The sequence below is a fragment of the Aricia agestis genome, chromosome 7 (genome assembly GCF_905147365.1).
Source record: "Aricia agestis chromosome 7, ilAriAges1.1, whole genome shotgun sequence".
NCBI classification, from domain to species: Eukaryota; Metazoa; Arthropoda; class Insecta; order Lepidoptera; family Lycaenidae; genus Aricia; species Aricia agestis.
In genome coordinates, this window is record NC_056412.1 from 8,624,993 (window position 1) to 8,640,155 (window position 15,163).

The following is a 15,163-nucleotide window of genomic DNA, read 5'->3' on the forward strand; positions in this document are numbered from 1 at the left end:
AAAAAAATATTTTAAAATAGTAAAAGAGACCTTTAAAGATTTTTTGCCCTATAAATATATTATGCATTATTTTAAACATTTACTTACATTTCCATCTGTTTCATAGTAAATTAGAGCTTTTTTAGTCAGCACAACCCAACGCTCCTTATAATTTACTGGAGTGAAAATTTTCTTGTTTTGAGACCGCTTCACCATAAAAGCTTCACGTATCACCTCATCTTCATCAGCACTAGCCATCCTAAAATCTAAATTGTAGAAATTATAGAAGTAGCCAAGCAAACATACATGTTTATGTTATTGTTTATCTACAAAAACATTGTACTTTTTTATGAAACATACAAAAATATATTGGATACAAAATACAATATTTATTTGGTAATATTTTCTAAACATTCTCACAGCAGTAAGTAATAATATTATAAATAAAATTATTGTATTAAATGTACCTGATAGTCATCGCACAAAAACTGTACAAACAATTTATTTTTTATGTCACAAACGAGTAAGAATCTATACAATTTACATATATAAAATGAGTAATTTAATTTGTTATTATCGCTTTTTCAGCTAATTAGTGCTAAAATTTATATTCAACTCCTTATTTTGCCGAGTTGCCTCTGTTGCCATTTGCCTGCCATTTTTTTTCTTTATGCACAGAGCATAAGAATAAAGATCAGATATTGGCACAGACTACTGAGTATTACATTCATAAACCTACAGTATATATTATGTCGGCTGTACACTCTCGCCGAGAGCTCTCGGGCGAGAGTCTCGTGCGAGAGCCCCTTGCCCGAGTGCGATCATGTACATTCTCGCTTAGTTCAATTGCAGTTATGAACTCAGAGAAGATGGACCATTATTTTTCTCTATGCATCAAAAGATATCATTGTAATCCAAAGATCTATAATCATATTTAATTTTATTTCTCACAGATAATGACTGATAATGACGTTTATTATTGTTATTTTTCTGGAACTGCACTGTCTAGCGGCGCGACTAGTAGTGAAAAACGCGAGAGTGTATAGCCCGTCAAAAAAGTCATTAATAGAGTCGCCCCTTGTTTTCGGTGTGGCCTCTTATGGCCACACTGTATCCAGTCACTATGAAATATTTTGATACTTTATATTAAATACAGTTTAAAAACACGTTGTAAATATTATGACTTATATATATTATGTAGTTAAGAAAATTTGAAATAATTATGATGTAGTTATATTGTGTGTTTAATTTACGACATTACAAGAAACAATCTAATCTATGTTAAGTACCTACCTATTATAACCTTTGTATATGTCATAGTCTGTCTCTGTCAAGGAAGTGAAGAAATTAAAAAAAGTGGCAACATCGTAGTGTCATCCCTTTCAAATCAATCTAAGAAATAATCGGTCAAGTGCGAGTCGGACTTGCGTACGAAGGGTTCCGTACCGTTATAGAGCAAAAATCAGCCAAAATTGTGTTTTTGTATGGGATTAAAAATAAATTTTTATTTTATTTAAATATTATTAATAATTATTAAATAACACATATTATAATTATGGCCTTTGTGAAAATTTCAAGTGCCTACTTGTTGTCATCATTGTTACCGAGCAAAAAATGTTTGAAAAATTATGTTTGTTGTATCGGACCCCCCCTTAAATATTTAATTTATTTTGTTTTTAGTATTTGTTGTTATAGCGGCAACAGAAATACATAGTCTGTGAAAATTTTAACTCTCTAGCTATTACCGTTCTTGAGTTACAGCCTGGAGACAGACGGACAGAAATCGAAGTCTCAGTAATAGGGTTCCGTTTTTACCCTTTGGGTACGGAACCCTACAAAGAAATGACACTACGATGTTGCCACTTTTTAATTTCTTCACTTTCTTGACGGACTATATAAAAAATGCAATAACTCGATTAAACGGTTGAACTGATGTGGCTAATTTTAGTATTTAAATATTCCTGGAAGTCCAGGGAAGATTTATAAGTGACACGAAGTTCACCGGGACATCTAGTCACTAGTGCTACATATTATTATGAATTTATAACACCTGTTATTTAAGTACCCTCTCCCTGAGAGCTGCAGAGCTGCTTTGATGACCAGTGAGAGCTGAGAGAAGCTCACTCCTTTTTTTATTATGGAATCACTTATTTAAGAAAATACAAAAAATAAATAAGTGAAAAACAGGGTTTTGTTATTTTAATAAAATATGATCATCCAAATAATATTCTACAATGTAGCCGGAAACAGAATCATCGCCACTTTCTAGTTCCATGTAGTTACAGCAGTGGTGTCACAGTGAATGGGCACTTTCATCTTCAATAATCAGCTCTTCAATATTGAATTTAGGATATCCTAATAAAGGGTTAATTCCCCACTCCTTGTATTTATTTTCAGTGTTTCAAAATGATAGCATAAATTCTCCCAGTCATTTCGGTTATTTCGTTAAACGCTTTTTCTGCTACCTGTAAACATAAAACGTAATAATTATAATATTATATTACGCTGCATCAAAGTGTTAAAGGAGTTAAGCACATACACTTGACACGAGAATTTTATATACCTACGTCTAAAAACGCAAAGCACCTAAGTCAAAGTATTAATCATTGTTAGGCGCGTTATATGATAGATTTCTTTGACAGTTCATTGTTTACGTAAACATAGGGTTTATGTAAAATTATTGTATGTAAATACATAATACTTACTCAGGCTACTTAAAATTGCAATAAACAATAATTAACTAACAAAATTTATGAAACAAACGCATAATTACCTGCTAGAGGCTACTATGTTGATTGAGCGATCAGAATCGGAAATATGGACGCGAGAATTTCAGTAATATTTTCGCATTTTACTTTTTTTCTTCAATGAAAATCTTCAAATTTTCAGCACTTATGACACGTCTTTCACTTTAATTGTTCATATTAATCACAGTAACATGTAGTTTTCACATTGTAAAACTAAATTTAAGCAAATTGAAAATCTTTGTTTTGTAAATTTTATGTCATAGAGTATCGATACAACAAAGGGATAATTTGGACAAATGTCAAAAGAGTGTTGCTATTGTTTAAAAAAAAAGTTTCGCCTCCTAGACATTCTTGACGCACTATACAGTAATGCGCTCGCTCTGCCGTGGTATAACAAAAATGCCGTTAAGTGACATTTGGTCGATTTTCAGGTTTTGACTGTACATGAATAAGAAAAAAATTCTCTATCGACCTATATAAGCGGTTTTCTGATAAGTTGAATAGTTTCCGAAATAATAATAATGAAAATGCCGTTATATTACCCTTTTTTGTGCATGTAATACGCTTAAATGACGTTAAGTCATATTGGGAGTCAATATAGCCGCTAAATCTTTCCTCGCGAGACCCTTTGTCTCGGGCGCAAAATACCGACACCGGACCGAGAGGGTCCGAGACAGGCGAGACGAGGCGAGCGCACCCATTTACACTCTCGCACTCGGGCCGCCTCGCTGTGTCTCGGCGAGAGTGTACAGCTGACATCACAGACTAATATCCAATTGTTGATTGATTGTGATGGTTCTATCCCACAAATACCGGGATTGAAATTATCTTGCAGGATTGCATTCCCTAGCTATAGCCACTGCATGCGCCATTTAATGGGCCAGCGCTGGGCCATCTTATAGAGGCGCCACACCGCCATTTGATGGGCCAGCGCTGGGCCATCTTGTAGAAGCGCCATCAAACACTTGACAGATGATTAGAGTGTAATCTGTGATTAGAGTGTTTGATTGATCACTGTGTAATGTGTTTGGCGTCGTGTTTTTGATTTTTCCTATAAAAACTATTCTATGGTCGTGTTTGTGTTCCTATCAAAATTATAGAAAAGAAAGAGAGTTGTAATTAGGTATTTTATTGATTTAATGAGAAACTCTACTTGTTATGTTGATGTAAAAGTTTTCGTCAAATCATAAGATGTCCTCAGAAACTGCCCAAGTTAGTTCATTGCCGCTGCCACCTGTGCAGTATATAAATTTTTACACTGATGAAAATGTACGAAGAAACAGAGCGCCACTGCCACCACGTCCAATTCATGATTCTTATTCTATGTTTGGACACACATTCAACGCTGATGACACAATCATAAGATCATTAGAAAGCCAAGGATTTCGACGCCTGTATCCTATGCACTTTGATAGAAGAAGAGAATTGAAAAAGCTGAACCATTCACTTCTAGTAAATTTCTTGGATTTATTAGACTTATTAGTTCACTGCCCAGACTCTCCCAAAAGAGCAGAAAAAGTTGAAGATTTAAGTTTACTATTTATTCACATTCATCATCTTCTAAACGAATTTAGACCACACCAAGCCAGGGAAACGTTGAGAGTTATGATGGAATTACAAAAACGGCAAAGAATTGAAACTGCAATGAGGTAAGTATTTGTCTATGATCAGGCCTCCTCTTCATGTTGGGCCAAGATAAGTAACTATGATTTCAGAACTGCTATCAGCTGAGGAGCTGGTGAACAAAACCATCGTCTTCTCTTGACCCATCTGCGTCAATCTCTGTTAATATTTTCAATCAAAACCAGTTAAAAAGGCTTTAACAGGTGCATTTTCAAACAAAAAAGGATAAGTTCAGAATTAGTAGTACTAGTAGTTAATACTAGTTTTTTAGCCACTCTATAAATTTTTTTCTCATGGAGTAAGGGTCAATTTATACTAGTATAGAGTTGAAGGGCATCGAAGCGAATTATTAAAACTGAATATAGCAAATTCAATCTTAACTCCAAAGCATTAACGCAGTTTATTATTTCTGAGAATTTAAAAAGGTGCGCGCATCCACGCAAATCCGCATCGATGCGCCCGACCAATGCTGATTGGCCTCGCAGATGTATGCGTTACACTCTGGAGTTAAGGTTGAATTTTTTGTGTTCAGTTTTTGGGAATTTGCTTCGCTCGACTGTGCTAGTATAAATTGACCCTAATCCGGTTCCTGTTTGCCAGCTCCTGAACTATTGTAAGAACAATAACAATTATTGATGTCATTCATGAACAATTTTTGTTCATAATATTGGGCCACAGTAGTTACAGAATATAATTTTATTTAAATATGCTGTAGTATTTCATAAGCTTTAACACAACACCAAAACTCTTTTTAGATTCCAGAAACATTTAGATAAAGTTCAGGATATACTTCAGAATGCTCTTCAAAGCTTGCCAGACCAAAACGACTTGGAAACAAATTTCAAAGTGCCTGCAGAAATTCTAGAACAGATGGACTGTGGTCCAAATGACAATCAAAATCAAGATCCATGCTATGACTTAGACCGAATTATGTGTAATGTAGTTGACAATATGAGATAAGACTAGCATTTTTGTAATCATTAAAAAGAAAAAATTAATAAAATATGTATGTACTTGTTTTGTGAAATAACAATACTATGTTCCTTAAAAGATAAGGTAGTTTTAAAAAGAGGAAAAGAAATAAAACATTTTTCATAAATCAAGATTATTTATTGTGAAGATATTCCAACTCTTATGATGTCTGCTAAAACTCTGAATTCTGAAATAAAAAAGATCTTTGACCACTGAGCAGACTATCACCACGCAGGAGTCCATGAATTTCTGGTGCAAACTAAGGGAAGTAGGTACTACATTATAAAAATATACTCACAACATTGCTGCCAGGATTTCTGGATTCTAATGTGCTATTTAATATTCTAAATCACTTGTTGTGATAAACTTACACAATGACCTGTTATGTAGTCAGTTCCAACTGCTATCAGAGTAAAATATTTGTTAAATACTTACAAGCTTATGCAGAGGAAGAACTCGATCAGTCCCACTTACCGCATGCATTTGTTGCACCCTAATACATTATATTGCTACTACAATAATAATGATTAAGACTATTACTGCTAATGTGAGCTCCATTCTCAGCAAAACTTCCGTGGAAAAAATGGTTAAACATATAAATACTTACACTGAGTCCTCAGGAAATTAGGTGTTTGGTGTACATGTTATCCTGAAAAATACCAACCGACCAAAAAACTATAAGACTCCAATGCAGCAGAAATAAAAACTGTCAACAAAAAAACTAAACATTCATACTTCTCCAATGATTCATTCCAGGGTCACTTTAACACACAACCATTTTAACACACAAAAGTCCCCCAAGTTAGAACTTCTCTTGTCAACTATTACACTGTCTTCTATGCTTAAACGCAACGTGTAATTTTGCTTTTCTTTACAAATGTTCTATGAGTTAAGGAGAGTAAGGCTTAATCGAAAAAGGTAGCCATTTAATAGTTGTTTCGTCGTCTGTATTGGCCACCACTGTTTCGGAAGTCTCTCCTTCCATAACCTCCTCTACCCCTGCCAGAGTTAGGCCCAGAAAATCTTCCACCAGCATTGTTTAATCTTGAGCTATATTTCCCGGAAGGTGGAGTATACATTTTAAGGTTTCTGTCCCCACTTCGAGCACGTTTTTCAGGTGACTCATTTTGAGAGCCATTGTCAAAAGTAATAGGCCTGTGTCGCTTTGATCCAGATGTATCTTTACTTGGTTGGTCACTTGAAGCTGTAATCTGGAAGATGAATAATTTCTGATTAAAAAAATTATGTTTTAAAAACCAGAAGTTAATTGTCCTTTTGAATCATTTATGCACTCTTTTTTTAGAACAGAAACAGCAATAGAATTTGAACTTACCTCTTTTTCAGCTTTCTTTGTTTGGAATGATAGTTGAACTTTGCTTTTAAAGCTGGGTGGAGTCCTAAAAATGTCTCTGATGAGGGTGTTGATATTTGAAGTGGTTTTCAATGCTGCAATCTTCAGTTTGTTTTCTTCTGAATTTTCATTTTTCTTGTCCTTAAAAAGTAGCAATGATTATGTAACAAATAACATGTCTGTTAGAAAACTTATTTTAGTTTTCTAACAGATTTGACAATACAAAAGTATAGTGAAGAAGACATAATAATCAATTATATTTACCTGAGTGACCTCCTTGAGTTTCTTTATATAGCCCTGAGTTAAGCGTGCAGTATATTGGAGTCGTAAACGAAGAGCTTTAAGTCGGTCAGCATCTGCACCTAATGCTTCTGGGGCTTTACGGCATAAGGAATGTAGTGCAAACAGGGCACACTCTACATGAGAGAACTGTAGTGATGGTGTTGGTGCTGAAGATTTTGTTTCTTCTGCTGGTTTCTCCTCGCTTTCTTCAGTTTTTTTCGCATTTTCTTCCTCATTTTCTATTGGAGCTTCTGGTAAATATTTCTGTGGACACAATAAGATATGATGATAATAAATGAAATGACAATGAATAATTCAATTAGTTTTAGTAATAGTAAGCATTTATTTAGTAATTGAAGATATTATGTGAAACTAACCATCAAGACATCATAGACAGTTTTTATTTTATCCTGAGTGTTTTCAAGCTCTCCACAATGTTCTGTTATTTCAGCAAATGTTTTAAGCAGTTCTAGCTTTACATCACTAGCACCGGCTTGTTCAGTTATGTCATCCCACTTTGGTAAGACATTTTCACAGAATATATTCACAAATTGTGTAGAATCTACTTGTGCCTGAAACAATAATTATAAATTATTATTGAATGAAAATTTAAGTTTTTTTTAAATCCAAAATATAATAGCTTATTACCGTAAATAATGGCAATGCATGTTGAGTACATTGCAAAAGTCTGTCGACATATTCAGGATCCTCAGGATGCCAATCCCCAGGAGTGAAAGCCAGTGCTGCGATAAGTTGAGTCAACTCTTTTCTTCCAGCAGGAGTCTTACCCAGCTTAGACCACATTAACAAATCCATGACATGCTCTAATTCTTCAGCAACAGAGTCCTTGAAGAAAAATATGATAGTTATGAATTATTTAAAATTAAAATAATTTGGTTTTATACAATATACTACAATTGCATATTTTCATATAATGGTGATAAAAGTGCTTGAGCTGATTTTGTCTTGTTTATTTTATGGACCTGTTCTATACTATTTTTATAATTAACATAATGCAGCTGCACTGCTACAAAAAAATAATAAAAACAATATACATTTGCTTTAACACCTCCATCGTGGGTATCACAGACACAATATATTTTCAATTGTTATGTGGCAGCCGGCTGCGCCTTGGGGATTAGTGGGTTAGAAACACTTGAAAATGAAAAAAAATATATAATATGTACCTGTAAAATTTTCTTCCCTTCTGATACAATAAGATCTTCACATTCTTTGTCAATTATGTCTCTACCCAGCTGTTTTACTTTACTGGCCAAAAACTTAATACATCTCTCCCTAACAATTTCATTGGGGACCTCGCTATCTGTACTTTGCTGAATTTGAGAAAATAATCCAACTAAGGTTCCTTTTGGGTCAGTTTTGAGAATTGCTAACAAAGAATTATTAACAACATTGATCTCAGTAGAATCCTCTGATTGCAGGAGTTGCGCCAAAATATCTGCTATTCTATTTGTATGCTCTTTGTTATTCTTACACATAGTTGGTAGATCTTTTATAGCCTGTTTACGAATCTGGAAATAATTTATTACTATAAGCTAGATGTTATATTATACCATCAAAGAAATTGATTCATAGGCAGTTGAGACAAATAATGTTAGTTGGTCGGATTATCAATCAATTTAGTATTAGTGTAAGTACTCACATACGATTTTGCTCGATCGAGCAATAATGTCGAGCAAAACCCGCGGCTCAGAATTTCGTCCACACATTCAGCATTGCTCGATAGTTTTATTCAAAATCAATATATTTTAATTCCATCAAGCCGGCTTGATGCGAGCCTTCAAGCTGCTCGATGCGAGCCTTCGAGCTGTCAGTTTTGCGGTCCACACAGTAATAATTATTACTCGATTTGAAGTAAAACTATCAAGCAAAACTGCATGTGAGTACTTAGCATTCGTTGTGATCCAACGGTTTGACATAACATGACCAAATTTCCTATGACTGCCAACTGATTTGTCATTGAGTTTCCCATACAAAAGTAAAAAAAGTTACTCTTTCAGCGCAGCCACTTTCACAGTATACTCTACACAGGAGCCCATACACTGTACACACTCTATAATTTTATCACTTAGTTTTGTTACATATAACATAATATTATAATTCTATTGCATTTGTTGTCCAAACATCAGTCCTGTGATGTTTGTTTTATCTAAACTTCAATTTTCCATTGAGCATTGGATAAGATCTGGACTATTATAAAGTTGTGCAGTATCCTGATAATTTGGGTACAGATTTGACTACTTTCTAACTTAAAAAAATTATACACACTAAAACGTGAACTGATTACAACTGAGTACTTACAGCAACATCGTCATCCTCACATAGATCGAACTGGGCCTCTATAGCCTGCTCCGTTAGATTTGGGAAACTATTAAAAAATTTCGCAATGAACTGCGATGCTAGACGCTTTTCCTTGTCAGATCCTTTCACAGCTGCTAATATTTCCAAGTATTCTTTTTCATGCTAAAAAGGAATATGAATTATGATTCTAGAACTTTGAAACACAGTTTTTATTTACATAAAATGAAAACAATGTGATCATATTATAATTAAAAATTAAGGTTAGAATACCTCGGTGATTTTATCTTTAGCTTCGGCCAGAATACCATAATTCTGGTACAATTTTTCTATGTTATCCGTAGACATTGTGAATGAATTCAATCAGTTATTTTAAACGCATATGAATCAGTTGCAATGCACAGTATTTGAAAGAGATTTTAGTAATAATTATTAATAAAATAATGGACGCCGGACGCGGAGCGATTTATCGATGGTAGTCCGTAGTGTTGCCAACTATTCAAAACGTTTTCCCCCTAAAGCAACTTCAAAACCCACTAAATTTCTACCAAAACTCCCCAAAAAATCAAAATATTTAAAATTACTTGGGGTGTGTTCTACTGAGCGCTCAAAACGCTGAAATACACCTTCAACAGGCCAAACAAAAAAAACAGGCCAGCAGTTTTTAACAGTGTTGCCAACTATTCAAAACGTTTTCCCCCTAAAGCAACTTCAAAACCCATTAAATTTTAACAAAAACTCCCCAAAAAAAACAAAATATTTAAAATTTCTTGCGGTATGTTCTACTAAGCGCTCAAAACGCTGAAATACACCTTCAACAGGCCAAACAAACAAACAGGCCGGCAGTTTTTAAATACTTCAATCTTTCTTTTTTTCATTACATACAATGACAACAAATATAATAATCTGTCAGCCTACTCTCAGCTGGTACGACTCAAAAGACTATAGCTCATGTGCTTTGTGAGGCAGTTCCATCTTAAAGGTGGCTTTCGGATCTATGCCACGAGCGACCGCGACCGGTAAAAAATCAAATAAAATGCTACTTTATGACATAGAATATAGGTATCATTTTCTACTGACATTTACGTGGCGACCCAGGCTGCAGGCGGCGTAAAAGCTAGTGGTTGAGTAAAATGAAACCTATAGCCTATGTCATAAAGTGGTATTTCGTTTGAATTTACGTCCGTCGCGGTCGCTCGCAGCAAAGTTCCTAGCCACTTTAAGGTTGTTATTAAAAAAATATTCCATTCTTCAAAATAATTTTTATCCCCAAAAATATCTCCAAAATATTTTACCCCCTAAAAAACCCACTAAATTTATTTTTTCCCACTAAATTTAGTGGGAAATCCCCATAGTTGGCAACACTGATCGACGGGGAGGGAGGGGTTGACAAATCACAAAACTGACACTGACACATGTAGTGTTTTTTTTCTTTTTATGGCACTTCGGCTATATAGCTATGGCCAGTGTCAAGTAAAATAAATGGCCGAGAACAGTATCAATGTTGCATACAATTTTCAGCAGCGTTTCTTTATATCGTCAGGTCAAAAGTCTAGTCGAAGTTGAAGTAAAAAGTCAATACAGTCAAGATTCAGTAAAGTGGTAGACGCTTTACTGAAAATTTCGATGGAGTTTTGGAGGGAACACAAAACAGCTCGTTTCTGGCGCGGTTAACGTGCACAAGTGTAAGAAAGTGATGCAATATCACTTTCTTACACTTGTGCACGTTAACGAATATCTAATGGTTAATATCCTACCAATATTACACATACACAACATTAAAATGTATATAACATTTATAAATTCAAACATTCTGACCTAAATTCGAAATATATAGTAGAATAAAACGTCCTGCATCGATTGATACCAAAAAATCAATACCTTAACGACAAGTTACGTGAAATAATTCATTTTAAAATTTCCATTTAACATACGTAATGTTTGCCGGAAGTGTTACATTTTTTGAGAATTCGTCAGAATTGGGAACTTTGTATCAAAGATAAACAGCTAAAAAACTGTTTATTAATTTCTTTGTACGATTTGCGATTTTTTAAGCCCAAAAAAAGTGGGTTCACCGGTAATTCTGAGGAAATATTTCAAATTGAAATCCTTCGAAGGGTGCGACAAGACTTTATGTGAACTTGGGCGGGGGCGCTGCTGGTAAAGAAGAACTGTCAAATATGTCGTTTTTGTATGTGCCAGCGTTAGTTTCTTTTTTCGCCACCTGCATTTAAAACCTTAAACCTATATATTAAGTCTATGTTTAAAACTTTGCCGAGCTTTCTTGGCCGCCATTTGCGGTAGACAAATTACAACATTTTTTTTCAATAATAATTAAATATCGAATAGTTCTTTAAAAATCAATTATAAAAAATCATTATAATTAATAATAAGTGTCTGGGTGTCCAATTTTTTACATATTTAGTCCTTTCATAATTTAATTGGATGTAGTATGGAATTTGACCTTACATATTACATCCATAAAAACCCCACTAACACAATTTTAGGAAAATAATACAAAAACACAACATCACTCTTTCACATTCCCGACAAAACAACATGCGGTGTTGCTATTCTTTACATAAACCAAAGATTCGTTCTGTCGTTTTTTAAACTTCTTGGTTCTGTCATTGTTCTGGACTCCAAATTCCAATGTCAAAATGTGGAGTCAAATGAGGGTCATTGAAATTCTATTTGCCACATGTCACGATAATATGCCTATTTGACACACTAGAGCTTACCCAAAGGCTACGTAGCGGCATCAGCCTCCCTAGACAAGTGGCAAAACGCTAACGTGAACGCTAGCGCTAACGCTACAAAATGTATGCGATTTGACATAAGTCATCGCATCGCTAGCGAATACTAAATAAATGTCAAATCCATACATTAGCCGTGTTCGTTTCATTTTTTCGCAGTTTGGCAGCCGACTGTCAACTTCATAATTGAGTGTCATGTTCAATCATAGACTTAATATATACTGTCGTACATATGTTAAGTCCATAAACCTATAATGCTACAGTATATATTAAGTCTATGGTTAAGTCTATGTGTTCAATAACATCCAGTTCTGACAGAAATTGTTAGGATTTTATTGAACATGACACTCAATTATGAAGTTGACAGTCAGCTGCCAAACTGCGAGAAAATGAAACGAACACGGCTACTTTGTAGCTTTAGCGTTAGCGTTTTGCCACTTGTCTAGGTGGGCTGGTGGCAAATAGAATTTCAAAATTACATTCTGCAATCAGAGAAATTGAATCGTAAGTAAAAGGCGGACCAACGTCGGCACTCGGCCGGTACTTGAACGGTTCAACGGTACTTGAACAATGTCAAGAATAAAATATTATGTTCTAAAATCTAAACTATCGGCTATTGGCCACCACATAGGTGGTAATGTGGTCCCCCACTTTGTTTATCAAGCATTATTTAAAAATATGGGAGTCAGAAACCTAAAAAATACAATTCGGGACTTCTTATTCATTTGTTTAAACATGTATTATTGCTATTTGCTATGTTCCTTGCCTAATGTTGTTTTTTGTTATTTTATATTGTTTATAATGCAAATAAAGAATTTATTATTATTATTATTATTATTATTAGGGAATAAATAAAACTCGTGAAGGATAAACGAAAGTTTTAATTTAGTAATTATTCTTATTCAATCACATTTGGTATTTTGAGATCAAGTGATGGTAATGTTACCCCCCGGGGATGTCGCATTAAATGTATCAATGAACAAGTGAAACTTAACGGCAAAAATCACAAATGTTTACCTATAATTACAGTCACCTTTGCAGCCTTCACAGTCCACAGTCTACATAGCCCATTAGCAATTATGAAAAACTCAAAGCAGATATTATGTTATGTAGGAATAACTCAAATTAGACATTAGAGACATATATTTTATGTCAATTGTGAGCTATTCCTATCTCTAGTAGGGCAAAACTAGAGATAGATCAAATATTGGGAACGGCCGTTAATCCGGAAAATAGTATGGACGTAACATATCTGTATAAGTAGAATATCATTGCCCATTAGTCAAAAACTTGAGACTGTACCCATGGCTCTACAACTATCTAGCACGGCCACCAGTAGAAATGCGAAAGTATAGACAAACTGTGGACATAAACTAAAGGTGCCGTTCCGATCTTTGCTGCGGCCAATCGCGACCGACAAAAATTCAATTAAAATGCCACTTTATGACAGACTATAGTATATGTCATGGAGTAGGATTTATTTTAATTTTTAGGACTATAGTCTATCATAAAGTGGCATTTTAATTGAAATTTTTCGGAACGAAAAAAGATCGGAATTTCACCTTAAGTTTATCTCCGCAGTTTGTCTATACTTTCGCATATCTACTGGCGGCCGTGCTAGCCCGGCAGGGCCCACCAGTGGTCCGCGGACCATCTTAGCCGATGGTCCACGGGCCACTGTACTAGACGATTCACTATACTTAATTATTATTTTCATTCAACTATTATTACTACGCATAGTCTAAACGACTGCGAAAGTTTGTTTTTTGCGCTGTGAGTTGAAGCTGGCAGGCTGGCATCAACGTGAGATTTTTCAAAATGTGGGTTTCTTACGTAAACGCGTTGGATTGTTTGTTATTCAGTAGATGTATATTGTATAACGTCAAAGTAGTTTCGTTCGACGAATTAGTGATCGTATTACGATTTCGCTTACGTCTAAATCTTAAGAGGGCGACTAAACATCGTCCTTCTCTCTTCACACTTACGCCCGTCTTTAATTTCTCGATGTAGCTGCTTGTTTATCTCTAAACAGTAATTATATCTAGACAAAGTCGTGCCAAGCCTAAGGTTCCTGACTGCGATTTCTTTATTATTATTATTATTAATGCTGTTTAATCGGGTTTGGGCTTTGACACAAAGCGCTGCTATAAAAGCTTCCATCATAATATTATGAGCTCCCCGAGAATTTATGCAAATGGGTCACAAGTTTCTTAGCAGACAGAAGCATAAAGGTCGTAGTTGACGGCGAATGCTTTGAAACTCAGTCTGTTGATGCTGGTGTCCCTCAGGGCTGTGTGCTATCGCCTACCCTATTCATACTGCAAATCAATGGTAATATATGAATAAGGGCGCCCTGGTCACTATGACTTTTTATTTTTATTGCAAAATCGAAATCGGCAGCTCATTATCTATAACCTTCAGTGTAAAAAATAGTAAAAAGTTAATTTTAATAACCAGTAAATGAAGTTTTAAAAATGCTACATTTGTGAGCTGTTAAATTCCCCGGCGAAAAAAGCAACAAAGGCTTCAGTGACCGTTTTCTTGGAGTGCGTGAAAGGACGCGCGGGGCGGTGAGGAGGCGCTCGCGCCACCACGCCCTTACTCCGCGAACTCGCGTATGCGTCATTGCACTGTTTTTTATTTAAATTACTTTGTGTAAACCGTAAAAGGGAACACAAAGCAAGTATAAAAAATGTTTTACATTCTTAAAAGTAATTACCTGGAAAAAAGACACTACTGCGTCTGTGGCCTTTTTCCACGGAATCATCTCTTAGTACTAGTACTAGGGAATCGTTTGCCCTAATGGCTTTTGTTGCCTTTTCCTATGTACGAAATTTATTTCTTTAATTTTTCTTTAGTTGAACAGTTATTATTGGAAAAATTATTACATGAATTTGCCTTTTATATACCAACCGTTTCGAAAAGTATATAATTGAAAGTTTATAATGTTTTGTTTTAATTTTGTTAAAAAGCCGCAGTGAACTTTGTGGCTTTTTCCGTCGTATAGAAAAATAGTTGAAGGTAGTGTGCTACAAGAATATTTAAATATAAAATAATATTCCACAATATAATTTAAGTTTTTTTTTTGTATTTTTAGGTTCTAGAAAACGAAAACAGTCCCCGGTGCCAGAAAG

The 15,163-nt window shown here is 34.8% G+C and overlaps 3 protein-coding genes across 3 annotated transcripts in view; 1 reads left to right on the forward strand and 2 right to left on the reverse strand.

The window, feature by feature from the left end:
• LOC121728792 (tyrosine-protein kinase Btk29A) overlaps positions 1-620 on the reverse strand; it is a 36,390-nt gene extending 35,770 nt beyond the window's left edge. The window contains exons 1-2 of the mRNA XM_042117077.1: positions 447-620; positions 88-245 (exon numbers count right to left, since the gene is read on the reverse strand). Of these exons, the coding sequence (XP_041973011.1) occupies positions 88-237 (150 nt within the window). The 5' untranslated portion in view covers positions 238-245; positions 447-620. The remainder of the gene's footprint in view (positions 1-87; positions 246-446) is intronic.
• A 3,119-nt stretch (positions 621-3,739) lies between these two features.
• Positions 3,740-5,506, forward strand: LOC121728729 (mediator of RNA polymerase II transcription subunit 7). The gene is made up of 2 exons (XM_042116966.1): positions 3,740-4,375; positions 5,105-5,506. The coding sequence occupies exons 1-2, from the start codon at positions 3,918-3,920 to the stop codon at positions 5,307-5,309; spliced, it is 663 nt and encodes a 220-aa protein (XP_041972900.1). The 5' UTR covers positions 3,740-3,917; the 3' UTR covers positions 5,310-5,506.
• Positions 5,495-9,741, reverse strand: LOC121728728 (apoptosis inhibitor 5). Its single transcript, XM_042116965.1, has 8 exons — positions 9,547-9,741; positions 9,277-9,438; positions 8,142-8,486; positions 7,603-7,800; positions 7,332-7,526; positions 6,937-7,218; positions 6,655-6,813; positions 5,495-6,532 (listed from the first exon to the last, which is right to left on the reverse strand). Exons 1-8 carry the CDS (start codon positions 9,619-9,621, stop codon positions 6,248-6,250), a joined length of 1,701 nt encoding a protein of 566 aa, XP_041972899.1. The 5' UTR covers positions 9,622-9,741; the 3' UTR covers positions 5,495-6,247.
• Positions 9,742-15,163: the final 5,422 nt, after the last annotated feature.

What these genes read in the sequence shown, in the direction of transcription:
- LOC121728729 (XM_042116966.1), top strand. Translation starts at nt 3,918, where the DNA reads ATGTCCTCAGAAACTGCCCAAGTTAGTTCATTGCCGCTGCCACCTGTG. An exon ending in AGAATTGAAACTGCAATGAG is followed by an intron (nt 4,376 to 5,104) that starts GTAAGTATTTGT and finishes AACTCTTTTTAG; the next exon opens with ATTCCAGAAACATTTAGATA.
- LOC121728728 (XM_042116965.1), bottom strand. Translation starts at nt 9,621, where the DNA reads ATGTCTACGGATAACATAGAAAAATTGTACCAGAATTATGGTATTCTG. An exon ending in CTGTCTATGATGTCTTGATG is followed by an intron (nt 7,219 to 7,331) that starts GTTAGTTTCACA and finishes TTGTGTCCACAG; the next exon opens with AAATATTTACCAGAAGCTCC. An exon ending in CAAAGAAAGCTGAAAAAGAG is followed by an intron (nt 6,533 to 6,654) that starts GTAAGTTCAAAT and finishes TTCATCTTCCAG; the next exon opens with ATTACAGCTTCAAGTGACCA.